This window comes from Ixodes scapularis, unplaced genomic scaffold, assembly GCF_016920785.2.
Source record: "Ixodes scapularis isolate PalLabHiFi unplaced genomic scaffold, ASM1692078v2 PGA_scaffold3__209_contigs__length_174095766, whole genome shotgun sequence".
NCBI classification, from domain to species: Eukaryota; Metazoa; Arthropoda; class Arachnida; order Ixodida; family Ixodidae; genus Ixodes; species Ixodes scapularis.
The window spans coordinates 7717617-7745202 of NW_024609868.1; the positions used below are offsets into that span (position 1 = coordinate 7717617).

A 27586-nucleotide genomic window follows, 5' to 3' on the forward strand; every position below is an offset into this window, starting at 1 on the left:
AAACCCCGTTATTAGTTGAAGCCAGCTGGACTGTCGTGGCTCATCGTGTTGGCGCTTGACGAGTTTGGTTTGCCACTGTTTTCTTGGCCTCGGAACAATGAGCGGACAGCCTCATGCAGAATGGGTGTTATAATGGCTTTAAGCTTCTTTTCCACGATCTCTCTGATCATGCTCATGATGGCGTTCTGGAGATCGGCCTTGATGCTGGCGATCATTCCCGCCATAGAGGTCTTGAATTCCGCCCGTGTTACCAATGTTTGATCTCTATCCGAGCTCGCCTGGGACATGTTTGTCGCCGTGTATGTGGCTTGGTGTTGTATTTGCCCGGAATGATGTTGGGTTGCTGTTTCCACCTGTCCTCGAGTCGGTGCTCGTGACCTGGACCCCATGAGAGCTGTTTTCATGGCTTGAACCATGCGTGGAATATCCTCAAGCAAGAGAAAAGAAAAAAAAAAAACACAAAAACAATGAAAGCCTGTAATGCCGAATTAGAGCGCAGCTCTTGAGGAGGAGGATGGGAGGTACGGAAAGTACGGTATACCCCTCCTCCTCATCCGCACCCTCTCCTCCTCCCTCCTAATCTACTGCTCCCGTGCTTCTCGCCTCCTCCTCCTTCCCTCTTCCTATCCTCCTCCTCATCCCTCCTCCTTTTCCGTTATCCCCATCCTCCTCCTCCCCTCCCCCTCGTCCTCCTCCTTTCTCCTCCCCCTTCTCCTTCTCCCCTCCTCCTCCCCCTGCTCCTCCCTCCTCCTCCTCCTCCCCGCGCGTTGCATCATGGGAAATGTCCCATAATGCACCACGCGGGGCCCTCGTGACGTCACGAGTCTCGCGCGTTGCATTATGGAAAATTTCTCATATGCACGGCGCGGTTACACCGTCGGCGACACCGCTCAAGCCGGAAGCGGGCGCCTAAGAGCTACGCTCTAAAAGTACCTGAAACTGAACGCCGCAGCGGAGACAAAGGCTGGAACCACGGATACCCGAAAAAGCTATACAACGACAACGATCTCACTGACCAAGCGACCGCCAAGGAGTAGTTTTAGGAACGCTAGGCTTATCAAGACACTCCGACGCAACGTTGCTCCGACGACCCGGAAAGAGACCATCTGCACAAAACCGGCAGGCTTGCTGACTGGAAGATGCCCACGCGGCCTTTATGGACCCTTCTCGTATGAATAGTTTGAACCCTGACCTCTATTTCGGGCAAAGATCAGTTTTTCCACTCGTGTTCTCTAGATTGTTTTCAGATGTAGCGATGGCGAACGCTCTCTTCTAAAAGGGACACTCTCCTCGATTCTATCTTCTTTTTTGTGTTATCAAGCTTAAAGAAACGCAATACGAATTGCCTTCACAACATGGGCACGTACACGTTTTTAGAGCGCAGCTCTTAGGCGCCCCAAGGTCACCCCAAGGTCACGTGACCCCTCCCAAGGTCACCTCAAGGTCACGTGACCGGCAAGGCCACCCCAAGGTCACGTGACCCCTCCAGGTCACGTGACCCCCCGAGGTCACGTGACCCTCCCAAGCTCACCTCAAGGTCGCGTGACCCCTCCCAAGGTCACCTCAAGGTCACGTGACCCCCAAGGTGAGCCCACGTGACCCCCTGAAGGTCACGTGACGCCCAAGGTCACCCCAAGGTCACGTGACCCCCGAGGTCACGTGGTCCCCTCCCCAAAATCACGTGACCCCTCCAGGTCACGTGATCCCCAAGGTGACCCCCACGGGACACCCCAAGGTCACGTGACCCCCCAGGTCACGCCTCCCCGAGGTCACGTGACACCCCTCCCCGAAGTCACGTGACCCCCCCCCCCCCCCGAGGTCACGTGACCCCCCCCCCCCCGGAGCATATTAAAGAATGAGGGGAGGAGGAGGAGAAGGAGGAGGGGTCTACCCTCCCCTCAGTACCCTTCACTCTTCCTCCTCAAGAGCTGCGCTCCAATTCGGCGTTACAGGGAGTTGTAAACGGCTTTCACTTTTTTAGTATGTCAATTTTATTCCGACATGACGGTACGCCAACACATGTCGAGTTAGAGCAGTTGTTGGGAGCTACTCAATGCCGCTCCAATTTTTTGCTGCCGAGCGTCACGCCAGCAGCGGGTTGCGACTGTCTAATGGCCCAGCGGTTCATAAAATCGGTTGTAAAAGAGCGCTCCCGAAGCGGTTACTAAGATCGCGGTGCCAATGTGGTTCCGCTCACTGTGTGAACAGATATTTGCCTGGATTGTGATGACAGTCTTTTAGTTCAAACGTATCTTCCTGGAATGTCGGCTCCCTCCCGCATCCCCGAAGCCACGAAAAACGCCGCAGTGATATGTTTACGTGCGCGTCGCTTTGCAGAGCCGTGCGGGCCGTCTCCCTTCAGCAAAAAATGGCTGTTGTGGTGACTTCGTAGCGATCCGCTTGGTTGCAGTCGACCAAGGTGGCTATCCCGTCATCGGGAGAGGTGGGCATTCGGGCCTGTTTAAATAGACATTTCGTGACGTCGATATTACATCGCACGTACACCATCCCCAAACGACCCCAAATAATCGTTGCCGGAAAGACCACCCGATACTGAAATGAATGGTGGCTAACTCTGATGTCACGTTTTTCACCAAAGTGCCTCGGTACTACGTTCAAGCCTAAGTAATCGCTATGAGTGAGGCGCTGCTCTTACTAACATGTTGTCATCACGACATTCCATAGAAGACATCCACGAGGTGAATTTTGGTTACCGCTTTATTTAGTTTAAAATACGTTTTCTCGCGTTATCCTACCAATTATTGGTGTTGGTGAAGTTAGACTTTAACCCGCTTCATATTTGACCAAAGTGATGAGCTCCAGTATTTCGTTTCCGTACCTCTTTCAGCATCGGCCGTATTGGGTTCTTTTTCTTTCAACTCAACAGCGGAAGCGGCGGGGGGTCACGTGGCTGGTCCTCTAGCACGCGTCCCCACCGCTCCCACTTCGAAGCTAAAGCGTCTCACAGGGCTACGAGTCAGAGGAGGGCGCGATCAGAAAATCTGGCAGCTCTCTGAAACAACCCACCGAATATACTTAGAGTGCCCGATTTCGACCCGCCGAATGGGCACCGGCTTTTCAGAGTGCTCCAAGAAACTGGAAATTGACCAGCCGAATATACCATTAGAGTGACAGAAAACTTAAGGAGAGTTGAGTGTAGCTCATTACCTTGAACCATCTTGCAATTCGCAGTTCCTTTTACGGCCCACATATCGGCTAATTCGAAAATCTTATTGGCTGCAAAACGGTAGTAAGATGATCGGCACTGTCCACGCCGTGCGTTTCTTAAACTGTCGGCGACTACAAGGTAGGTCTAGCAAAAAAAATGGAGTGCACAGATGGCTTTGATCGAGCTCGCTAGGTGCAGGATGCAGAGTTTGTGTTCCTATAGCACTTCGCGTGTTTTATACAAGAGTCTAAACCCCTTGTTCCGCCCGTGTGCTATGGCTCCCCTTGTGGGCACACACAAGCTTTTACAAGCTTGACTACCTTGCTTATGCCCGTGTGAGCTCCACCTAATTGCATAAAAGGTCACCAACCAGGGAACCTCACTTGCAAATGATGCATTATCTTCAAGTATTGTGTCAGCCTGAAACATTCGCCAACTGCCTAAAGAAACAAATTAAAATAAACCATATCTACACATCACTGATTGGAACACACAATGACAATGTAAACACGTGACAAAAGCTGAAATACGGAAAGAAAATCAGTATTTGACTGGCTAATTTAACGAACTCAGGCCTAGATGCCTTCCTTACGTAAAGAGAGATTGATGTCGGTGGATGATAATGTTTATTATTGACTTCTAGCTAGTTCGTTCGTCCCCTTCTGTGTTCCTGAGTCTCGGGTTTTATTACCATGAATCATCACCAGCTCGCTTGTTTTTTAAGTATTATTGCAGTTCTAGCTAGTACATTGTGATTCAGGGGTGCGTTCTATAAATATAAAGTGAGGTAGTTTCTTAAGTGGATCAAATGTGCCTCTGCAACTCGATAATATGCGGGTTCGAAGTTTTCTGAAATAGCGACATTTGTTCCTTCTTTTGTAGCCACTCTTTCTGTATCTGGCGCATCTAGCACCACATGTTGCAAACCAGAATGATCCTCTGCAGGCCCCGAAGAAATACAGCGACAAGTATCACGACATAGGCCACTGGAACAGAACTCTGTACGCGGGTATGTCTCTCGGGTAATTCGTATTAACCCTCGCGTGTCTTTTCTTGTCATATAACATTATTCAACAGGAATACATTTAACCGGTGTAGTTTCTGCTAGCTTCCATGCAATCATTAGTGCAGTATCCGTTTTAAATGCCAAGATCTACCGCTTGTGGACCACCGCCCCAGTGCCATTCTTCCCAATCTATGGAGTGATATTTCACAAGGCTAAATGAGCTTGCTCGATATTGCCCTCAAAGGACACATCCGGGTTTCTGGACGTACATTCGCCTATGCACTACTTTCAAGGGTACACCACTTTTGGGCTCACATGAGGTCTCGTAAAAAGGGGATCCAAACTATTGTTACGTGAGTGAAGCAGTGGTAGCAATGGGATCGTTGACAGTCTGAAACGGGGGTGAATTAACATGCCCGATTATTTTGTCATCACGTCTCGGTAGCCTTCGCAGACCTCTTAGCCAAGTTTAGAAGAATAGCCGCACTTTTCAACGGAGCAGCGCGCTTTGTGGCCAAATATTGCAGCAAACTAGCCCAGACAGATATCGCCAGTGTGTCCTCTCGTCTTAAGCGTTAATAAGGAGACTCAACTTTCTCGAGCACACGGAAACGCAAATGTGTGAACCAGTGCAGACAACTAATGAAAGAAAAAAAAAACACAACTAAAAACTAAAAAAAGTTTTGAAAAACAGCCAAATTTAAGGCAAAGCGTAAGGATGACATTTTTACACAATTTACTTCTATAACTAGTCTGACAACGACAGATTAAATAAAATAACCCTTAAAAGGAAGTTCCGACCCTTTTTGATCCAGAGGGCATCATAGAAAAGTGATCTAACAATTGTGAAGTGTTACCAGGTATGTTTTATAGCTACACCTGCCGACGTACATCTTCATGCGTAGTTTCTGTATTTAGTGCACTATCTGGTGGCGGTTTAAAGCTTCCGTGACTAAATTTCAAGAACTTATGTTCTTCCCCAGAGATATATCTGACTTGTCTGACGTCGCTCGAAACTTGCAGTTACCAGTCTCAAAGTTTAGAGGCGTATATATAACACGCATTATTTCTGAATTGTTCATAGTTCACAGGGCCCATGTCGTCATGCAGAGTTGAAAAACGAATTCATATGCTGACGCCCAAATCAGATCAAAGCATGTTTCAGTGTTTTCAAAAGTTGTATCTTAATGGAGTCGAGAGAGTTATTTTTATTAACATCAATTTTGTTGAGTGTGGGCAAAAATAAAAACCCCGTGACTCTTACCTAGAACAAAAATTATGCTTTTTACTAGGGATAATTGTAAACTGGAGAAGATCTTAGAGCTGCGGGAAAGGAATAACACTAAGATGACTAGACAGCCGCTAAAAATAGCGCTAAACTGCAAAACGGCCATTTTTCTTGCTAGACAAATAAGAAAACCGCTAATTTTAGTGGGAAACCCGCTAAACTAGCAACACTGGTCTGAAAAAGCCTTATGGTCCAGTAGAGTTGGTGTACAGCCTACCCTATCTCACAGAACTAGGTCAAAAGACGAAGACGTATTCACGTCCCTCGCATCTGTCTTTAAGTCACCAGTTCAATTTGTTTTTAACTTCCAATGGCTGCTTTAAAAAAAAGAAGTTGTACTATCCGGTATTTAGGTATTCAGAAATTGAGTACAACGGAAATCAGTGAGTTTAAGTAGGCATTGTTAAAGATACATGGATATACACACATATATATATATATATATATATATATATATATATATATATATATATATATATATATATATATATATATATATATATATATATATATATATATATATATATATATATATATACATATATATATATATATATATATATATATATAAAGGAGAATACAAATGACGAAAACAAGATATAGCTTGGTAAGAAGGGAATAAAGAATTATCAAAATACTTAAAAATAATCATAGATAAATCTTGGCAACTTCAGCCGAACCATAGTTTTAATACAGCGTGAATTGAGGTAATCACTGTCTAAGTGATTCGACAGCATTCATTGAACCAGGTATAGTTTTAAAAGGTATTCAAGTTTTACGACTGCATGGTTCGACAGTATACATTCGTTCCGAAGGGCGCCAACTTATGAACAAGGCGAAATTCGGCGTACCTTATGCATTGTTCAGTGTAGATTTCAGTCTCCAATATATATAATTCGAGCAGCTCAAACCTGTACTCTGGTTTAAAAAAAAAGACGCAATGTGGCTTCGCGCACATAGGCATAAGTTTATTTTCCCTGCGTTTTGCAGGCATGGTGTCCGCACTCGACGAGTCGGTGGGCGCCGTTGTTGAAGCCCTTGGAAAACGAGGAATGTTGAGCGACACTGTTTTGGTGTTCTCATCGGACAACGGTGGCGACACGAACGGCGAATATCCAAACTACGCATCTTCCTGGCCCTTCAAGGGGCAGAAACGAACACTATGGGAAGGAGGTATCCACGTCCCCGGCTTCATCTGGAGCCCGTTGTTCAGCGGAATGCGGGGCTTCGACTACAATAATATTTTTCACATCAGCGACTGGTTGCCCACCTTATACCAACTTGCTGGTGAGTAGTACATCGGGAACAAATAGCCAACCTACGAGCGAAGAATATGCTGGTAAATGAATATTTGCCCGTTATCCACGCTATCGTGGTAAGGGCAATTACTGCCTAGAATGTACTATGTGCCGCTTGGTGGCCATGCTCCAGAGAGGTATTCAATGCGGATTTAATGCCTTGACGGCGCGAACGCCATTTTGCGTGTTGTCTCTGAAATAAATCCCTGCTAAAGCTTGCGCTCCAGTGGGAGAGGAACGAGAAGTTTGCACTTCATACGATTGCAGACCGTATCTTTGACCTGCTATTTTTCGACTTTCTATTTTCTCCAAAACACGTGCTCGTTCTCTTTCCTTCAGCTTTCTGCACAATCTTCCAGCTTAGGTGCAAGTGCGCTCACTAAACACCTACTAGATAAAATTGAGTTTTAGTAGACTACGTAGGCGATTGCAAGCAAAACCACCAGCCGCCGCCGAGTCTCTGATCTTGCGGACAAACCCGTGCAATTTCAAGTTTGCCAAAGCTATGTTCACGCGCAAACTTTCACTGATGGGCACCAGTTGGCGTGGCATGCTTGCAATTTTGGCGCGTGCTGATTCTATGCTTCAAAATGACGGCACGAGCTCCTGCGTACGTATACTCCATTCACCCTTAAAGGGCCGATGCAACGACTTTTGTCCTTTGCGCAAATACCGCTTAGAACGGATCCCTGACGTTAATGACCTGTGAAACGTCCGTTCGTTTTTTATCACAGGGAATAGAAGTCGGGGAAAAAAGATTAAAGAAAAACAAGCAGCATTCACCCCTTCAACTCGCAGCCAGAACCATGTAATCTGAAGTAAGCTCGACTTTGGCGGGAATCTCTCGGATATGACGTAAGGGCGGAGGGGAGGAGCTTTTTTCGACTCCGCCCCGGCGAGTTTTTCCTTTCTCATCTTACATTTCCGACCCCTCCGGCGACGGCGAGTTCCCCAGCGTAGCTCCAATTTGCCCCTGTGCTCCGCAGTGAAGGGTTTGATTTGATTTACATCGTAAATGGACAAATAAAAATTGGTAACAGCATGGATGCTAATTATAAACGTAATGCTTGGATATTGTCTAGTTGGTTAGACATTCTGATGGTTTTCTGCGCAGCGTAAATACCAAAAAAAACCTTACTTGATTAAATTTAAACTAAAACAGGGGATAGAAGAAAAACATCATACATAAATGGCGCAGATGGCGACTTCGCGTGATCAATCGCTGTCAAGCCCTTGCCGGTGACACCGGCAACGAAAACCACGCCAGCGGCGTACCACGTGACCCTCTCCACCCGAACAGAAAGCGCCGGCAACTGGCGTTTTCTTTAGCCTGGGTAGTGCGTAACCTTTGTTCACTTCGTCCACTATTTTATCGCTACAATAGGCACGCTGTACGCATCAGCAACATAGATTCGGACTGAGATTTGAGTAAACACAAGTGGCCTCACAATATATAGATATTTTTAATACTGACATTACCACTGTCCGCACAGCTTACAGGATTTTAAATTATAAACTTCATAGGAGGTCAGATTAATAAACAAACAAATGAGTCGTTAGTTGTTTATACAACAGGAGTTTAGTCTGCCAGAACATGGCGTCTTTGTTACCCACTGTAGATAATCAATTTAGCCAGTGCGGTACGAATGCTAACCTGGGGTCTTTAACGTGCACCACGCAGTAGTGATACACGACCGCACGCCGGTACGATGCTCATCCAGATCGAAACGGGCAGGGTTGGAAATTGAACCCAGGATCCATGGGTTCTGCAGTGCGAGCTTTCGCTCTACGTGCTCCGAGCTGGTGTGCGCTAGTGTGCACTAGCCCAGTCGGCCACAATCTCCCATTAATAAACATACGTAGTAAATGGTATAGCGCAAAAAAGGCGGGACGCAGAAGAAGTAAAGCACAAGACGAGCCATGTATGTTAAAGGGACACTGACAGGGTATTTATGCTCGCCAAGGTTTTCAATTGCACATGAAATATGAGAGCCTAACTATGCAGAAAGCGATTCGGGGCTCGACATTCGTTTTCTTTCCCCTCGAAAAACGCCGAATGAGAACGGGACAGTTTGAGTCGCGCTCACTTTTTTCTCCGTGGTCACGTGCCGTTTTCTATGGTTTAGAGTTTAGACACAACCACCAAATGTAGTCAAAGTTGTGGGTCATCGAAGGCACACGCACAATATTAAAAAGAGAAAAGAGATATGATACCCTATTTTTGTGGCTTCGAAAAGGCTGCAAATACTTTGACGGGGGGAAAAAAAATATCACAGCCACGTGACTTCCGCCGACTCACACTAAAAAACGACGTGTTCATTGTCAAGCACAGAAGGGGTATGTCCAGAAAAGCGAAAAACCGATAATTTTACTGTCTTCATCGTTCCGCTAATCTAGAAACAAAATTAACATATGTCAATTATGATGTAGATTAGAAAACCAGAGACTGTGGTAAAAGCAGGAAACCTTGGTCGAAGAAGAAAGACAGGGGAAAAGAAGGAGAAGAAGAAAGACAGGGGAACAAGAAAGACAGAAGAAAAGAAGACAGAGAAAAGAAAAAAAGTTTCCCGGCTTTTACCACAGTCTCGGGTTTTCTACATCATGATCAACATCCACCAGCTCGCCTGCGCGCCCACTGTTTTTTCCTTAATATATGTCAGTAGCCTGAAGCTTACAGAAGCACTGAAAGGCACATGTCAGGAATCTGCTTGTCCGGTTCGGTGTAACGACCGTCTCAACCTGATCGCCACCGACGTTCTGGACAAACATGCTGCACAGGCGCTACTGAAAACAACGGACTTATGTCGTATACCGGTTCGATCTTCACTCAGCCTTGTCTGGGCCCACGACAGTCGGCGTCATCCGGGACGTCGACGTGGACTCTACCGAAGAACAAAAGGGAGAGGATCTCCGCTCAGAGAGCAATTTCGCCGACATCAGACGCCTTGAAAAGTCACGAGTCGTGAAACTCACATTGCAAAGTAGTCAGCTGCCAAACTATGTTCTGCTGAGGTGAGTTCGCCACCCTGTGTCGCCTTATACGGAAAGACCACTCCAATGCAACAACTACGGCATATTTGGTCCCATGAAGGTCTCCTGCACGCGCGCCATGGTTTGCAAACGATGCAGAGAACATCAGGAAGCATCAGATGCTATGTGGCAGTCACCGACACTCAGATATGTTAACTGCAGGGGAGATCCCTATGCTACATCACATGCCTGCCCGAAGTGGACCAAAAGGCGGGAGATAATCACTTACTCCTGTACCTATTCGGTTGGATTTCGTGTGGGCAGGTCAGCCTTGGAGGACCAGAAGGCATGCCGGTATGGCGAAGCGGATGCCCAGCCAGAGAGGCTAAGGCAACATGCAAAACATCCTTCGAAGTCAAGAGCTGTTACCGACGCGTTGGCAACTGAAGGTACCCATTCTTTGTCGTCTAACACACAACCAGCCCATGGAAGTGCTGGGAACGGTGCACTGGCAGCGGCTACGTCGGAACGCCCGAAACAAATATCCAAACAACCGCCACAAACATGACGGCGCTCTTCCACAAAAGAGGGAGACGCCGAGTACAAATGAGCATCTGCTGGCGAAGCCCCTGGATGGACGTCCATAATAATAGCCGCTGAGAACATAGCCTTTGCTATATTGGGAAATATTCAGACCTCATGGGCCTGCACAGTCACGACGATTCTGCAAACTATGATTCCTCTTCTTGGGATATGTTAGCAGGACTCTCGAATGACCAACGCCGCCAACAAAGTACCCCCCGGAAACATAAAGAAAGACGTAGCCCAGTGTTTCCTTTTCTCCTTCAATGGAATATGAATGGTTTACGCACTCGCTTTCCCATCCTCCGCCAAACCCTTGTAACCGAACGAATATATGCACTGGCTCTACGAGAAACGTACGCGATACCAGGGAAGGTCCGTCTGTCTGCGTACGTCTTCCATCACAGAGCAACCCTAAGCACCAATGGAAGATTGCGATTGGCAGTGCTGGGTCCAATGCCAATGTTCACCGTGCCCCCCTTGACCTTTCATACTTGTCTTCAGAGATTGCAGAACACCCCGGGGTGATGATCGCATTAGGCCGGCACGTCACAACGGTTATTTCTGCATATACTGTCCCGCATGGTGTATTGGACGCGAAGGTGCTAGAAGAATTTCACAAATGTAGCTGAGGACAGTTTCTTATATTGGGAAATTTTAACGCACACAACGAATCCTGGGGCGGGACTCGAACGGACGCCAGTGGACGACAGCTTGAAGATACTGCGGCAGCCCTTCAGCTGCGAGCTCTCAATGACAGGTCAAGGGCATTTTGTAGAAGAGGAACGAACGCCAGCACAATAGATCTAACGTGGGTACCGTCGCATGCTGTCGCCTTGTGGACAGCCCAGCAGGACACTGGAGGCAGTGATCATGTTTCCATAAGATCGACACAGTGTTAAGAAGATCGTGAACGATCTTCATAATACTTCCGCTTATAAAAAGCTGCCAAAGGACCCTACATCACAAGTCCAGGCAAGAATGAACAAAGTTCTAGCGGACATTTTCAAGAAGCAACCTGACTCAAGAAGCCTCCACCTGCGACTTCTCTGTAGGAATGGATCTGCTTCAGGCTTATATGGCCTTCCGAAGATTCACAAGCCTAGCGTTCCTCTTCGGCCTATTGTAGATTTTACCACCTCGCTACTTCGTGCTCTTTCCAACTATCTTCATCGCACCTTTTCTCCTCTTGTGGGAAATACGACGACCTATGTGCGCAATTCCAGCGATTTCGTAGAGAAGGTTGCACTATTAAAGCTGAGCGCTGAGGACACCATGGTATCGTTCGATGTCATCTCGCTTTTTACAAGTGTTCATGTTCCCCCGGCAGTCGCCACGGCTAGGAACGCTTTAGAAAAAGACAAAATCTCAGCGACAGAACGAACCTCAGCGTGGATTAACTGAGCCGCCTCCTTGAGCTCTGCCTCAACAGTACATATTTCAGCTTTAGGGGGGAGTTCTTCAAGCAGACCAGTGGAACCGCGATGGGTGCTTCCATCTCCGTCACGACGGCAAACCTCTGCATGGAAGCTAACGAAGAGAAGGCACTGCAGTCATTATCCACACCACCCAAGATTTTCTTGCGGTGCGTAGATGAGTGCTTCTGCGTCCTGGAAAAATCTGAAGTGGACAAATTCCTGGCGCATCTCAACACCATCGAGCCGGCCATCCAGTTCACTGTGGAGCGCAAAAAGGACGGCACCTTACCTTTCCTGGACGTGCTAGTAAAACGGCAAAAGGAAGAGCTAAAATTCTCTGTATACCGAAAACCGACGCACTCTGAACGCTACCTCCAGTTTCAAGCCAGACACCCAGCCAATCCTAAGGCGTCGGTGGTCAGGACACTCTTAACCAGGGCAAAGACCATCTGCTCATCAGAAGAGGACAAAAGAAAGGAGGAACAAACCGTCATTGCTGACCTTAAAAAAAAACGGCTACACGAGCAGCTTCATCCATCGCGTTGCCCGCCGTGTAGGCCGAAACCAACGACACATGCAGCAACAGTTAAGTGCGAATTTCCGCCCAACCTCCCGCATCAGCGTTCCCTACATCAACGGAACAAGCGAGGCACTGGCACGTGTGCTTGCGAAAGGGGGTATCCAACTAGCGCACAAACCTGTGTCTACCCTTGGACGACTCATGCCACACCCAAAAGATCGCCCTGGTAAAGAAAGGGCCCAAGGCGTTATATATAAGACTCTGTGCGGGGTTTGCGCGGCCTCATACATCGGCAAAACGAAGACCTTTACAGAGAGAACCCGTCAACATAAAAACGACGTGCGCAAGTTCGATCACGAGCGTAGCGCGTTCGCTGAGCACTGCGACGTCAAGGACCATCGCATTGACTTCGACAACGCATGCATCGTTGACGCTGAGACAAATCCTCGAAAAAGACTGTTCCTAGAATCATGGCATATTCAAACAACGCCACAGAACATCAATAGATCTCTAGGGGCTTTAACATCCGCCTATGTGAACGGGCTTCGTCACATTATTGAAAAAGGCAGAGCCGTTGGAGAAAAATACCAGACCCACGCTGAAGAAAAAAAGGAAAGGACACTGCTCCTCAACGGCCATAACCGTAGTCGCCCCTGAAGAAGAGGCCGAATTGGCCTTGAAACGTTGGATCCCTACAGAAGGGCTTGGTTGGTGTTCGAATTTTTTTAATATTAATCCTACAGACCGGTTTCCTTGACAAATGGCTTGAGAAAGTTTCTTCAACGAATGGTTTTCCGACGTCCTACCTGGCATTTTGATAGAGTGGGAGCCTTCTCGCCCGAACTCGCTGGCCTAGGAGGTAAAAGGTGCACTGCTGATAAAATATGGGACCTCGCGTCGATCCTAGAAGAAGCCAAAGCTACAGGGAAAATGGTACACTGAGTGTTCCTCGACATCAGTCGTGCATTTGATCCATTGCCACTTCCAACCATCATCCACCCACTAAAACATTTTGGGGTCTGTGGTAGAGTCTCATCTTTTATTGAGGCTTTTCTTTCTAAACGGTCAATGAGCGTCAAATTTCCAGGTGCTACTAGCACATCTAGACATATTGCTCAAGAGGTACTCCAACAAAGTGTATTAAGCCCTCTTCTTTTCAATCTCGCCATTAGTGTCCTCCCTCGATGCCTTCCAGCAAAAAATCGAGCTCTTCGGATAGGCATGGCAATCTACGCGGATGATATTGTGTTGTGGTGTGTCGGGCTCCCAAGGAACGCCATAGGAATCCGTAATCTACTCCAGGTGGCACAGAACGCTACCGCACTAGCCATAGGGCAACTAGGCCTTGCGCTCTCAGCGGAGAAGACTGCCTCACTCCTCTACCTACCCATAGGCCGAGGACCACAGAATTCGCTATGTCCAAACCTTGCTGGACGGCCAGTTAAAAGGGTGAAAATCCACACGTATCACAGCGTTCTTATTGATGACCGGGTGACATGGAGACCTGAAGTACGCATGAAGCTTGAACGGTGCCGTCAACTTCAAGCACAAATCCTAGACATCAATGCTTGTCACTGGTCGGCGCTACAAAGCTACTTGGGGCTCCCTCCTTCAGCAGAAAATATGACGACAATTGTTACAGCGGAAGAATGGCCACTGTCTTTGAGACATGAAGAGAGAGCGGTGTGCAACATCGCTCATATGAGCAGGTCGAACGCTCACCTAGGGTGCCAAGCGAGACGATTCGACTTCGAGGTTGAAGCTCCTAGTGAACTTATCCTTCGTCTACCACCACATTCCACGCGTCCTCCCTCGGAGCTATACGAGACGTTCCCGAATCCACAGTGGAAGGCGAATGAATTTCTCTATGTTTGTCGCTCGCTCAATCACTTCTGAGTGCCTGGATGACTTGTGTAAAGGTTGGACTTATGTTTATACAGACGCCTCGACTAACCTTACCAAGCGGACTGCACCGGTAGAGATCAGTATTCTTGAAATGGACTATGATATATCGGGCAGACTCAATTTCATATCATCGTGAACCACGGGAGAGCTCGTTGCTACCTGGGCTGCTCTTAAGTCTATTAACCTCGTCACAAACAAAAGCCGTTGTACTCACAGATTCAAGAGGTTCTTTTCAGCAGCTTCAGAGACTTCATAATGCAACCCCTCTTCTGGCGAGAGTTGCGTTTGAGGCAGCGGCCATTGAAGACATGGCATTGTGACTTATTTTGCAATAGATCCTGTCTCATGTCGGAATTCCTGGCAAGGAACGGGCTGACCTGCTAGCTGCTAAGGCACATAACGATCCAGTTCCAACATTCTTGCTGAAATGCTTAAACGAGGATCATCGATTCGCCCATGAGATCCTTACAAAACGGCATCCACATCCTGGGTTCGCACTCAGGTGGGCCAACCCCCGTTGTCCCCCGCAAGCTCCCTAAGGCTGAGGCAAGCTTTCTGCAGAGGCTTCAGGCTGGTTGCCCGTACACTGCCATGCGGCTCCACATGATGCGTCGCAAAGCGGATTCTAACTGCCCACCTGCGGCGACCCAGAGGACACAGAACATGCCCTTCTGGTTTGTTCCACAAATCAAGAAGCCAGGAGAACTCTTTTTGCATCTCTACATACAATCTGGTCTGCCATATAGAACTGTTACGGAACTTTTGAACCCTGGAGGAACCAGAGGTACAAAGGAGAAAGCCTTCTGGGCTCTTCTGCGCTTTCTTAGTGGCACAGAGATAACGGAGGGACTGTTATTTTTCTTTTTGTATTTAATTTTTATATTTCCTCTTTATATCCTTTTCCCCAACAACCACGTAGCGACTTGCCCATTGGGGCCCACACATATTCTGGTTTCCCCCTTCCCCCGAAAGGTCATAATAAACAAACATACAACAACTGAGACCACAGCCAATGTCGAAAGCACGAGAGCTTGATGTCGTTACCTTGAAGCATTCTTCCGGAAACCGAGCACTCGCGCTTGAAATGAACGTCTCAAGGCCAGGAGCGCGGCCTAGCTCGCTCTTGTAGGTTTGGCTGCAGTCGTAGCCTAAGGGTGAACACAGTATAGGAGGTATTCACTGGACGCCATATTTGAGGGCGATGTTTAGAGCGCATGCTCAGAACGAGCTCACATTAATAGCCTGCTAAGACCGGCAACTTGATGGTGCTATATACACGCTCCGAAAGGACTGCGGAATCTCGCCGTCAGCACGCGCTCAGCAGCAGCGCACACGGATATGGCCGCCAGTGAATACTCCCTATAGTGCACAATGCTGTCAAAGTTGCTGGCGCGAGTATGCGGTTTGATCTTGCAGACCGTTTGCACGCGTTCTCGCGCAAACGAATCCATAAATGAAACCGCACGCTCGCGCCAGTAACTTGCGTGCCAATAACATTGACAGCGTTATATACTATGCATGAAACGGGGTGTAGATAACAACGTACTATATATATACTAAAATTCACCTCAAGAACCTAAGTAAAACAGTTGGGCTTCTGAAGAAGCATTACTGATTTAATCATCTCTACAGTGAATGAAGATATATGTGTGTGAACTTTAGGTGGACTTCCGAGTGTTCAAGAGGTGTACTCGTTTCAAACACCCAAAAGCTTCGCTTCTTTTTTCGACAATCCACAACTCTTGAAAGAAGCACTTCACGTAGCGCACGAGTAATGCGCAAAACTTCCTTTCACTAAAAACCCATTAATGCAGTACCGTTTCACTTTTACTATTCTTTTTTTCGGACTGGGCCACCCGTACTTCGCGTGAAGCTTAATGACGAATTTAAAGTGAAGCTTGGCACGAAGCATGCGCAGCACATTAGTGCCGGAAGTTCGATGACGAATCACTTGAGTCGTCTTTCAAATTTTACTCGGTCTCGCTCATGTGTAAATGTCCTTTATGTACATTGACGCTCGAAACCCAACTGGCGTCCTGCGTCGCTCTATTTTTGTTAACCGGTGATATGACCCGCAGGAGAAGTCTAGATCTACTGGACTAAGCATTTAAATGCGATCGACGTAAAATAGTAAAACGCTGCTTTAAAGCCGATGTGTCGGACTTTCTTTAGGTCACTTACCTTTGTTGACTCCTAGGCACAGATTGGACACCAGTGCTGCATCAGAGTTTGGCTTGGACTGGTGTTCAATAAGTGGGAACACGAGTTCAACGTCAGCGTGCATCTGGGAGTCGCGCTTAATATATGGCGACACAAGTTCAATTCAAAGGCTGACACAGAACGCGTGTGTCGGTCTTCCGTAACAGGAGTGCGGAACTGGAAACTGCTAGATGTCAACGTATAACACATTCAGAGTTATATCCAAAGAGGATGCAAGGTTTACTTGTAGACTCGAACAGGCGAAGGCATGGCATATAATAACCAGTGCGCGTAACACTTAGACACAAACAAGTTCACACTGGCGGCAAATGTTTCGCTTGACAATTTGGTGACGTACGTAAAAATGCGTCAAAGACGACTGCAAAAAGAGTACCGTCCTGTGGGCACATCTGTGTTATTCACACATCAAACTGAAGCTCACGCAGTCGACTTGGGCTGCAGGCAGAAAGAGTCTTGTCTTTGTACTGCTTAGATGGGAACCTTTGGCCTGCGTCAGTACAGTGAAGCGAATGATAAGGAAGAGAACGTGCAGCGTTGATTGGTGAACCCTTCCTGTGTAGCGCGGCAGAAAGGGGTTAGTAGCGGAAGGCAGTCGTCTAGCCTTCGTTGCTCTGCACATTGAAACTCTATATTAGATTGAAGCACATGTGAGATAAATATTCTATACCGAAAGATTATTGGCTAAGAAATAACCCAGCTGTATACTCACGAATTTGCACCTACCTTCAGTTTAGCGCACTAAAGCGGACAGTGAAGGGTCCTTGAAGATGATGTTGCAATTAACCCGCAAGTTGCAATTAACTCTCTTTTTAGCTCAATGTTGTCTTAATCTTCCTTCACTCTGCCATCCTCTGAGTTTGTTAGGAGAGGAAGGCACAAGTAATGTCGATTTCGCTTCCAATTAAAATAAAGTTGCTGCATCTTAAAACAAATGTTTTGGCGATAGGAAGCAGAAACTCCACCACACACTTGCGCCAACTCAAAGGTTCATTCAGTATGTCTGGCTGCAATAAAGAAAAAAATATATGCATGTTGTTTCTTAGTGCGTTGTGCAGCTTCCTCGTACACCTTCGGAAAGAAGACAAGTCATATATTTGTATACGCCCTGTGCCTTGGGGGATCGATAGTTTATCGCGTATAACCATATGCTTGGGAGAAGAGCGTGTTGGTTCAAGTGGCGATTGAAGAAAGAATAAAACAATTCAAACTGGGACAACACAACAACATCTCTAAACTAGCAACAGATGAGCCTTACGCAAAACAACGTTACACCAGCTTCAGGATGAGGTTTTCTAGGGACAATTCGTAAGTATTGCACGTTTACTCAAAGCACAACTCGACGATAACTTTTGAGTGTCAAGACAATGAGTTGACCGTTTCGTGGAGGCAGCGAGCGAAGTATAGCAGTCACATGGCATGACATATAAATGTAGCGCATACAGAGCGGGATGCAGTTTGCATGAACTTGGTTTATCTTTTTCAGTGTGTCGAACCGAAAAAAATACGGGTTCGGTTACGGTTCAGGTTCAGGTAAATTTATTTGGCTCCGGTTCAGTTCCGGTTCGATTAATTCAATCCGCGAACCGATTAGCGAACCGGTTCGGGGCGCTGAACCGGTTCGCGAACCGGTTCGGAAATTATAAATGACAAATTGCAACATCAAAATAAATTACAAATAAAACATCTGAAATCAGCACATACGAAACGGGATACATCGTAGTGTAAGGCTCAGGGATTTCTACCAGGAATGGTTTCTTTATGTGCACTCAAAGGTTACCTCACCGACGTTTACGCATTCGGACTTCATCTAATTGGGTCCGACGCAGTAGATGTAAAATCCGCGACCTCCTTACAAACCCACTTACAAGTAGAACTCGATAACTATTCCGCCACCTCGGCGTGTAGGCAATTGAAGGAACAGTGGGGAGAAAATACAGCTTTCTTTATTTGAACTAGCCTTCAGTAACTCAAATTAGACCCTTAAAGAAGTTTTCATTAAACAAGATGCGGAATATGAAAAACACTTCACCGAACGCGACGCCAGAAGGACGTAATAGGATAAATATTAAAATAGAAGAGTTCGCTGTCTCACAAATATGTTAGCTTCTAAGTGCCTATACGAAACCGGATGCATTATTATCAAACTCCACAACCTTTTATTTTCTCAATCCGATGGAAGCAAGCTTCAAGAACTCGCGCGTTCTAGAAACGTGTTATGAAATGAGCACACAGCAGCATTTAGGATTTACGAGATTGTAGGAAAATGACAGCCTTCCAATTTTGGAAGGCTGTCATTTGCCTTCCAATTCTCTTTCTTCCGTGCAAGCCGCGACCAGCGCAATACTGGTTCCTATGTCAAGATTCATGGATGCAGCGTTTGTCAAGATTCATGGATGCAGCGTTTATATTCCTAAGACTGAGTGGAGAAGAAAAATATGTAAGCGAGTTGTGTGTGTCAGTTGACGGCACTTAAAAAACAAATGGCATTGATAGCACATTCATTGTCAACAGCGCGTGGCCGAACCGTTTTGGCATGAGCCGGTAACCGTTATTTTTTTTCCGGTTCAGTTCCGGTTCGGGTTCATCGCGATAACAATATAACGGTTCGGGTTCGGGTTCAGTTCCAGAAAAAATACCGGTTCGGTTCCGGTTTTCGGTTCGGTTCGGTTCCGGTTCGACACCCTGGTCTTTTTCTATGTTCTACATAATCAAAATCAAGGCTATAATAACGTGCCATACAGTACACTCTTTCTGGGAAGCAACCGCATCGGTAAATCTCGGGACCCCGAGTACGTACTTTTAAAAACTAAAAAAACGATAAAAAGTGTATAATTGTCACGTTCACACTAAATGTGTTGCGCTCACGTCGTGTAAGCCCACTAGATAATATGTTTAAGTGCGCTTGACTGTTGTTTCAAACGATACAAAGATTGCATATTTTAGTGAATCTTAAGCGTGTGCTGAATGGGCGATTTAATAATACAATTGCATTTGTTGCAGGCGGTGACCCGTCGGATCTGGGCGACATCGACGGGATCAGTCATCTAGATTCACTAAGTCGCCGGTCGGAGACGCCGAGGAAGGAGCTTCTCATCAACATAGATCCGATCGAAAATGTCTCCGCTATCATTGAGGGTCATTTCAAACTTGTGAGCGGTGTCGTCAGAGGAGGCGTGCTAGACGAGTGGTTCCAGGTTCCAGGGAACATCACATGGGACTACAACAAAGCTCGCCAAGAGTGCGAAACATCCCTTGTGGCTCGGGTGTTGAGGAACGCCGGTCACGATGTCGCCTGTGGGTCCGGGAACGGTTCCTACCCGACGCCGATTAAATGTGGCAAGAGAGATCCGAGCAAACCGTGCGTACCAACTGTGGCGCCTTGTCTGTTCGACCTGTCCAAGGACCCCTGCGAATATAACAACATTGCAGAGCAACACAACGAGGTACGTCTGAAGACAGAAATAAAAATGAAAGGCGTTTCCAATCCCCTGTAAAGCCGAATTGGAGCGCAGCTCTTGAGGAGGAGGAGCGGAAGGCCCGGAGAGGATTGTATGCCCTTCTCCTCGACCGAACGCTTTCCTTATCCTCTCCTGCCCCCCTCCCATTTAGCGGGAAATGTTTGCCGAATTCCCCGCTACATTTCGCGGGAATTTTTGCTAAAAGTAGCGGGGAAATTTTTCCGCTCAGTTTAGCGGGAAATCTTTCCGCTAAATGTAGCGGGGACTTTTTCCGCTAAATATAGGGAGAAAAATTTTCCGCTAAGTTTAGCGGAAAAGTTTTTCCTCTAAATCTAGCGGGAAATTTTTCCCTCTATATTTAGGGGGCAGTTCTTTCTGCTAAATTTTGCGGGAAATTTTTTTCCGGTAAATTTACAGGGGAAATTTTTCCGCTAAATGTACCGGGGACTTTTTTCCGCTATATCTAGCGGGGAAGTTTTTCTGCTAAATTTAGCGGAGCATTTTTTCGCGAAATCTAGCGGGGAAATTTACCCATAATGCAATGCATGGTGACGTCACTCGTGACGTCACGTCTGACGTCCTTAAGAAACGTCCCATAATGCAATGCGCGATCACGCCAATGCCGACGCCGCTCAAGCCAGAAATGGGCGCCTAAGAGCTGGGCTCCAAGAAAAGGCTGATTTCTCATTATTAGTACAGTGAAATGACGAGTGCTACATGAGAAGGAAAACAGTAAAACGCATTCACACTGAAATAAAATTTAAACAATGCAAGGAACCGTTCTCAATATTTGACCCCTGTAGGCTTAAGATCAAGCGCGTAGGTCTTGTATAATTGACCATATTACGGACTACAGCGATTCTTGAGAGTAGACGCGTTTGCGGCGACCAACAAACACTTCTTCAAAAACAACTATAAAAAAAAATTAAAAAAAGCGGCGCAATGCGAACTGGTCTTCGGAACAACAGAAGATGCTGTCACAGCTCGCAACAAAATGATTTAATGTTACTTCTCCAGCGTGGCAATGAGACGCTGCATATCAGGTCAGCTGGCCCCCCGTTGTTGAAGCCACCATAACAACACTAAGAGTTTAAGAATCGCAAAAGCTTGGCCAGCCCCGATTATCCTATTATTGCAATGATGAAAATGCTGTGCTCGCAGATAAGAGTAGCGATGGAAGAATGGCGAAGCAAGAAGCGTCAGCGTGACACGCCACACCCTGCGCTCCTGTCTTTAACTGTATTTTGGCCGCTGCTCGTCAGTTTCAACGACCGCCACCCCATGGCGCTACGTGTCCGCCAGCGCGGTGGTAACACGAAGCGTCCATGGCAACGTTACTAAAACACTCAGTTGGGAAACTCCCATAGAGGCAGCTTTGAAAGAGTGGCCCCATTCTGTCTCTGATCACCGAGCTAATGACGAACACAACGCCACCATTTCTCCCGCAGCGGCCACTCGAGGAACTGCACGTGACTTCTATTTTGGCTTTAAGAACAGATACAGCGGTAGAGGTTACAGGAATGCCACCCTTGTCTCCCCGGCGGACGCGCAGCGTTCAACTACCGAAGTTAAAATGCACCTAGGGCGGGACGCGCTACCTGAAAGGCCCGCTGAGGCATGGTTGTATAAAAACAATACTAATTGTGCCGCAAAACCCTGCAAACTAAAGATTTTAAAAACATAAAAACATAACGCGCCCCTCTTTTTGTACTAAACTCCAACAAATTTCATACAAAAAGAGTCATTTTTGTTTGTTTTTACGCGAAAACAGGCTTTCAAAAAGCTCAAGGTGACCACAGTACAGACAAATGATAAAGAGTGGCGCTGTGGTCGCATTTAGCTCGGTCTCGGTGGACGCCAGCGGCCCAGGTTTCGACGGCGAGTTTCCCAACTGAGTGTTTTAGTAACGTTGGTCCATGGTGAGAGCGGGAGGAGAGGGCTCGTTCTGCCGTCGACGCAAATACGCCGCAGACGAAATAAGAGAGCGGAAGAGTGACGTGCATGCTTTCGCATTCACAACTCATAAGAACTGCTTAGGTGTACCTCAAGCCTTTTTTTCTTAAGGCTTTACAGATTTGTTTAGAAGAAACCGTTAAAGCTACACTGATGTGGTTTGTGCAGGTGAACTACGCACCCAGGGGGAAATAGCATAACGAAATATTTGTCGCGTTAACGCGGTTCATTAGCTAAAGTTTGGTAACGAAATTTTAAATGATTGAATATAAAGGTTTGGTCAACATAAGAAACTTCCTGAGCATCATCGAAAACCACTAAGTATATCTTAGAAAGATTTGGAGCGCGTGGGAAGCTCGGTGGAGCGCCAAAGTTACCAATCGTGTAACAGGTGGAAAGAGTGGAGCGAAAAATACGACCGCGCGATTTTTCTTTCTTTTATCATCCTTAGCGTGTTCGTACTTCCAGCATTGCACCCGCTGCATGAGCGGTAACTTTAGAGCACCACCGCGCTTCTCATGCGCCTTATATATTTTTTTAAATATGGCTTATTTCGTGGTTTCAGATGACGCTCAAAAATTTTATAATTGAAACCATGTGTTTATTTTCTCTGTATTAAAAGTGAATTTAGAACTTTTAATTAATTAGTTAACTTATCGTGACAATTTGCCCCTAATATTATGTCACTCTCGCAATAAGGTGCACCTGCTTAGACCGCGTTACTGTAGCTTTCATTATATTTAAAAATATATTTAAAGCCTTAATTAAACAACATGTAAAGAACAAAGTACACTTTACGAAATGTCTCCGCGTCTACTTACCTGCCAAGCGCTCCAAGAGCCAATCTCTGCGATCTACGAAATCAGCTCAGTGAATGAGAAGGCGGAACATCTGTTTGGACCTCAAAATTAAGTCTTCGCTGTGGCATTACGCAATGCAAGCATGACGCTTTGCATTGCGTAAAACCACAGAGAGCTGTAGTTTGTTGTCTACCAGGCGCTTATATTATGTACAGTACTTATGCTATTTTGTTGACGTTTTGCTAGCACTCATAAGAAGAATGTTACCAAATACATAATCGTCCTTAAATTCTCCGAAAAATCGCGACGGTCACCGACCTATGTTCCAATATAAAATAAAGTACCCCTCGTGCGACTTCTTCGCAGATCTCGCGGAAAGAGGATTGATATGATATTCAATCAACAATGTGGCAATGCTAAGTTAGCATTAATTGACGCCGAGACAAGACTAAGTAACACATGGGCGGCATTTTGTGCCTATATGTGCATGTCCTGCTTTTCCTTGCAACGCGCTGATTTGTGTTAACATGGCAGCGCTGTTTAGTGAATGTTATGCGAAACTAAAATTAGTTCCTACTAGTTAAAGAAACGCTGAACGTCAATGATAATGTTTGAAGTCACTGATCTTGGGAAAGCAGTACCATTGCGTTCCCTGTCTGCCAGCCGGACACAAAGAAACACCAACATACAGGCGACAAACCTCGCAAGCTGATTGGCTGATCGGTCTCGGTTGCCATGACGGTAACAAGTTTGGGCCATTCAAAGCTTCGGAGCTTACAAAGGGTCCTTCCACCAGTCGCACCAAGGTCGCTATGAAGCATCATTGTTCTAAAGCGTTCCTCGCCAGTATAAAGCGTCATTAGCACTGTGCATGGAATACACTTATCATTTGTGCTTATCTCCCCAGGTCACTTACCTCTTGCAATAATATTGCTCTTTTTGCGTATTTTAGGAAAGGGAAATCACTTATCATTGCTTCCAAGCACAGACGCCACATGTGATGGCGTCGTCGGTGCTTGAAGGCATTGTAAATAATCGAGACCGATGAGCTAATAACATTGCGAAGTTTGGCGTCCGTATGTTGGTATTTGTTTGTGTCCGACCAGCAGGCAGGGATGGCGATGGCGCTCTTTCCTAGGATCCAGTGAGTGGGGGATTCGTTCCTCGGCGTTCTTATCTGCTAGTGCCGCAACCTCAACGACTCCGGAGCGACGATGAGATTACTCCCCCCTCCTGGCCTTTCTTAAGTTGGCAGTGCTCTTTCATTTTTCGTCTTATAGTTCTCTAGGCCGTTTTTGTGGATGATAATAATTTTCTTGCTTCGGAATGGACTATGGTCACTGAGTGACCATAGTCCATTCGGAAAAGACTAAATTAGTGTCATCTACAAAATAGGCCTACAGAACTACGAGACAAATAATAAAATAGATTCGCAATGACATTTCAGGCTGCGCAGTGGCGAAGATAATTACATTTCAAGGAGAGGAAATGAGGGAGCGAGTTATTTTGGCAACTGGATAATCTCAACCTGGCAAAAGAATAAGAAATAAAGTAGCGGACAAGACCAGACTTGTCTTTTATTCGTTACTTTATTTCTTCTTGTATAAGGGTGTAGATTATGACGTAACAGATACGACGTTTCGCCTGCTCACTTTCAATGTTCGAATATTGATTTTAAGTGATACAACAGTTTTTAGACTTTGTCAATCACAGGGTGCGCTCTGCAGATCGTAGTGATCGACCTTTTGCATGCTCTGCGAAGAAATCGAAACTGGATCGCTTCCCGTTTAGAGTTTAGAATCTACAAAACTACAAGGCGTAACACAGCGAGCTCTTAGGCCACACATTAACGACATGTTGAGGAAGAACCGGCATCCTCTAATAAAGGAAGTCATAAAAATATATTTCTTCGCAGGTGCTGCAGAGGCTTCTAGGGAAACTAGAAGGATACCGGAAAACATCAGTGCCCCCTGGGAATTTACCTTCAGATGAACAAGCCGACGCGGCACTGCACAACAATGTGTGGTCTTCATGGGGCGACGTTCCTACGTGGCAGTACGAAAAACTATAAAAAGTATGCTTATAATTTAATTTTCTAATATTTTCCAGAAAAAAACAAAAAGAATGACTTTCTTCTTGAGTTTTTGCTTAATGTTAAAAGACGAGTGTGGCACTAAAAAAAAAAAGAAGAAAAACAACAAAGCAACAAAACTGTTGGCAGAATTAAACTTTTATCTACAACACCATCAACCTTGAGTAAAAAAAATATAACACGGTGTTAAATCCCATGTTTTCTGGCCAATAAAAAGAAAATTCCGCGTTTCGGACCGAGGCTTTCTTTCTGCATTCCGGGAAGGTTCTTTTTTTTTTTTTTCATATTTACAAGATTACACCGGGGAGTCCGTCAGTATGGATTTGGGAGCGGAGAGAGATGGACTTCCCGGCAACGCCTTGACTCTACTAAGCACGCTCCGTCAACAATTGGGACAATATCCAGACATTTATTACTTTGTGACCTCTTGTAATCAAAAGTATTAATTTTGATTTTATTAAATTGTCTATTCTTCACGAATGCCTGAGTAGTTTGGTAGTCTGTCAGCTAGGTCACAGGTTCAAGCAGAATTGCTGGACGTCCGAAGACTCCCCAACAAGCGACGCCCAGCAACGACTCCTTCATCGTCAACAACATCCAAAGAACATCGAAGAGAACCTTTACTTGCCGACATCGCGGTGACGGTGGCCGCAGTCGTGTGCGCTGTCATTGCACACCTACTCCGGCTTTTCTTTTTCATAAAGGTATTATAATCAATCTAGACACACTTCCGACGCATTTCGGCCGCGCTGAAAAGCGTATTTGTAAGCCATATATATACACAGTAACGAGTTGTATGGTGTTTACTGGGTCAGCATGCGCTATCTGTAAAAGTAAAAGTTACCACAAAAGTAATATATAAAAGTATGGCTAATATCTTTCGGTTCGGCTATATTCAGTTCTATGTTCCCGGCTCCTCCCGAAAGCTGGCAATCGTACAGGTGCACAATGACACGGGGTTGAAAGAGGATACAGAAAAATGAGTGCTACTAGAGTGGACAGTCTATCCACAGGAATGTGACGCAGAAACGTTACCATACTTAACCACATAAACATCCGGCTGATACTCCAATGTCACGAGCAATGGTAAAGTGTCTAAGGTTTCACAGACGGCTGGCGATTGTATTTTTTTTCGATTACCTTGGCTGTTTTACTTCTGGCGTTAAGGTATTCATCCTCCCGACGGCAGCCCTACATCGTGTTCATACTTCCTGACGATTTGGTGAGTAGCGCACTGCGTATTCAGCGTAAAATGTCAAATCGTTTCTCTAAAATGGTGCAACTTTGTTTCCTGCAGAGCACTCGATGTGAAACACCGTGGGCCCAGGTAATGTTCTGACTTCAGAGAGGTCTGCCGATATCATTATTTTATACAATAATTTTAAGCTGTGAGTGGTCCTACCAGCTTGATGTGCATGGTCTTGAAAATCAATGCCACAAATTGAATACAAAATGTTCGATCTATAATATTTACGTATTTCAACTACTTTCATTAGATCTGCTGCCGCTCCTTGTACCTCTTCCGTGTATATACCAATTCTTCGAAGAGCGGATATACGGATGCGAGCAACGCAAGCGGTCCCCAGTGGTGTCGAAACTACTGCGAACAGGATGTGTACTATTAGCAAATGCTTCTTTTTTTGTGCCGTTTGGTTTTATTTTGCGGATTTATCCTGTAACCTGGCGATCGTACAGCTGCGTGCAGACGTGGTGTAAAAACATGATACAGATCACCAAGTCCTACATGGCTCGACAGTCTAGCCATAGAAATACGGAGTAGAAACTTCACCACTTGGTAGTTGACAAGATACAAGCCTGGTACTCCGATGTCGGAAGCGATGGTTAGGCGTCGAACTTCCCACAAGCCGCTGGCAGCGGCCACTGGTCCGGACAAGGAGGACGGCATGGTTCCGCAGCGCTTCAGCCTGGTGAACATCGCTGCGATTGGAGTGGCGATCCTCCTGTGCTTTGCCTTGGCTGCTATGCTCCTGGCATCCAGACGTTCACCCCTCCGACAGCCCCACATCGTGTTCATACTTGCTGACGATATGGTGAGAAGATTTGGCGATTTGGTGTGAAACTTTGCTGGTTTTACGGGAAACTGTTCGTGCTAAATTTAGCGGGAATTTTGTGTCACGTGGGGTCATGATGCCACGAGACGTCAGATTGTCAGATCACGTCATAGCGTCACGTGCCGTCATAGTGTCGTATGAACACCGTCTGCTGAATTTAGCTAAATGTAAGCTCGCTAAATTTAAAGACGGCAGAGTAACTGAGTGAAGCAGTGTTCAACGTCTCGGCTGTCGGCGCCGTTCATTTACAAAACTCGGCAAGGAACTGGTAACGTATTAGCATATGTAGCCATATTTAGCACTAGAAAGAGCCCGAGCTCGTTTTGTTTTTTCGTGCAGGGACAGGGGCTCTATCAAAATATTGACGTATTTAGGGTTTTACTGCGTTTTTAGGCACTGAAATCATTCGTACTTTGTAAATCACTCTTCGTGATTCGTTATTCGCGGTTCTTTCCGACTAATGTAGCAATCTTATTGGCTGAGAAACGGTAATGAGCAGAACTGGGCAATTAGTCGATTAACCCACCGATTAAGCAACTAATGCTTTAAATGCCCTTAATTTTTTTTTTTTTTTACCGGTGAATCTGTAAAGTTTTGATGTACCAAATGAAAGTAAAAATCAAACGCGTTCACCACGCAGACGTGGACGAGAGCACCTGTGTGAAGGGCAATTTTTAAGTGAAATGTTAACCTAAAGTAAAACTCCAGAGGCAAGATTTGTACTCCAGAGAAGTGCGGAAGTTATCCTGGCCACTTGGACGTCATGCGAGTGACCGTTTAGCGCAAGAGAGCCTATTGCGAACAATGAAAGGGGGCCGCTTTTGTCGGAGAATAT

General features: G+C 46.1%; 2 protein-coding genes across 2 annotated transcripts in view; both read left to right on the forward strand.

The window, feature by feature from the left end:
- Nucleotides 1-24658, forward strand: part of LOC115322210 (arylsulfatase B) — a 44375-nt gene extending 19717 nt beyond the window's left edge. The window contains exons 7-10 of the mRNA XM_042292535.1: nt 4052-4178; nt 6454-6750; nt 19377-19819; nt 24503-24658. Coding sequence (XP_042148469.1) covers nt 4052-4178; nt 6454-6750; nt 19377-19819; nt 24503-24658 — 1023 coding nt within the window. The remainder of the gene's footprint in view (nt 1-4051; nt 4179-6453; nt 6751-19376; nt 19820-24502) is intronic.
- Nucleotides 24659-26583: 1925 nt separating this feature from the next.
- Nucleotides 26584-27586, forward strand: part of LOC8031744 (arylsulfatase B-like) — a 30693-nt gene continuing 29690 nt past the window's right edge. The window contains exon 1 of the mRNA XM_029982559.4: nt 26584-26730. Within this exon, the coding sequence (XP_029838419.4) occupies nt 26584-26730 (147 nt within the window). The remainder of the gene's footprint in view (nt 26731-27586) is intronic.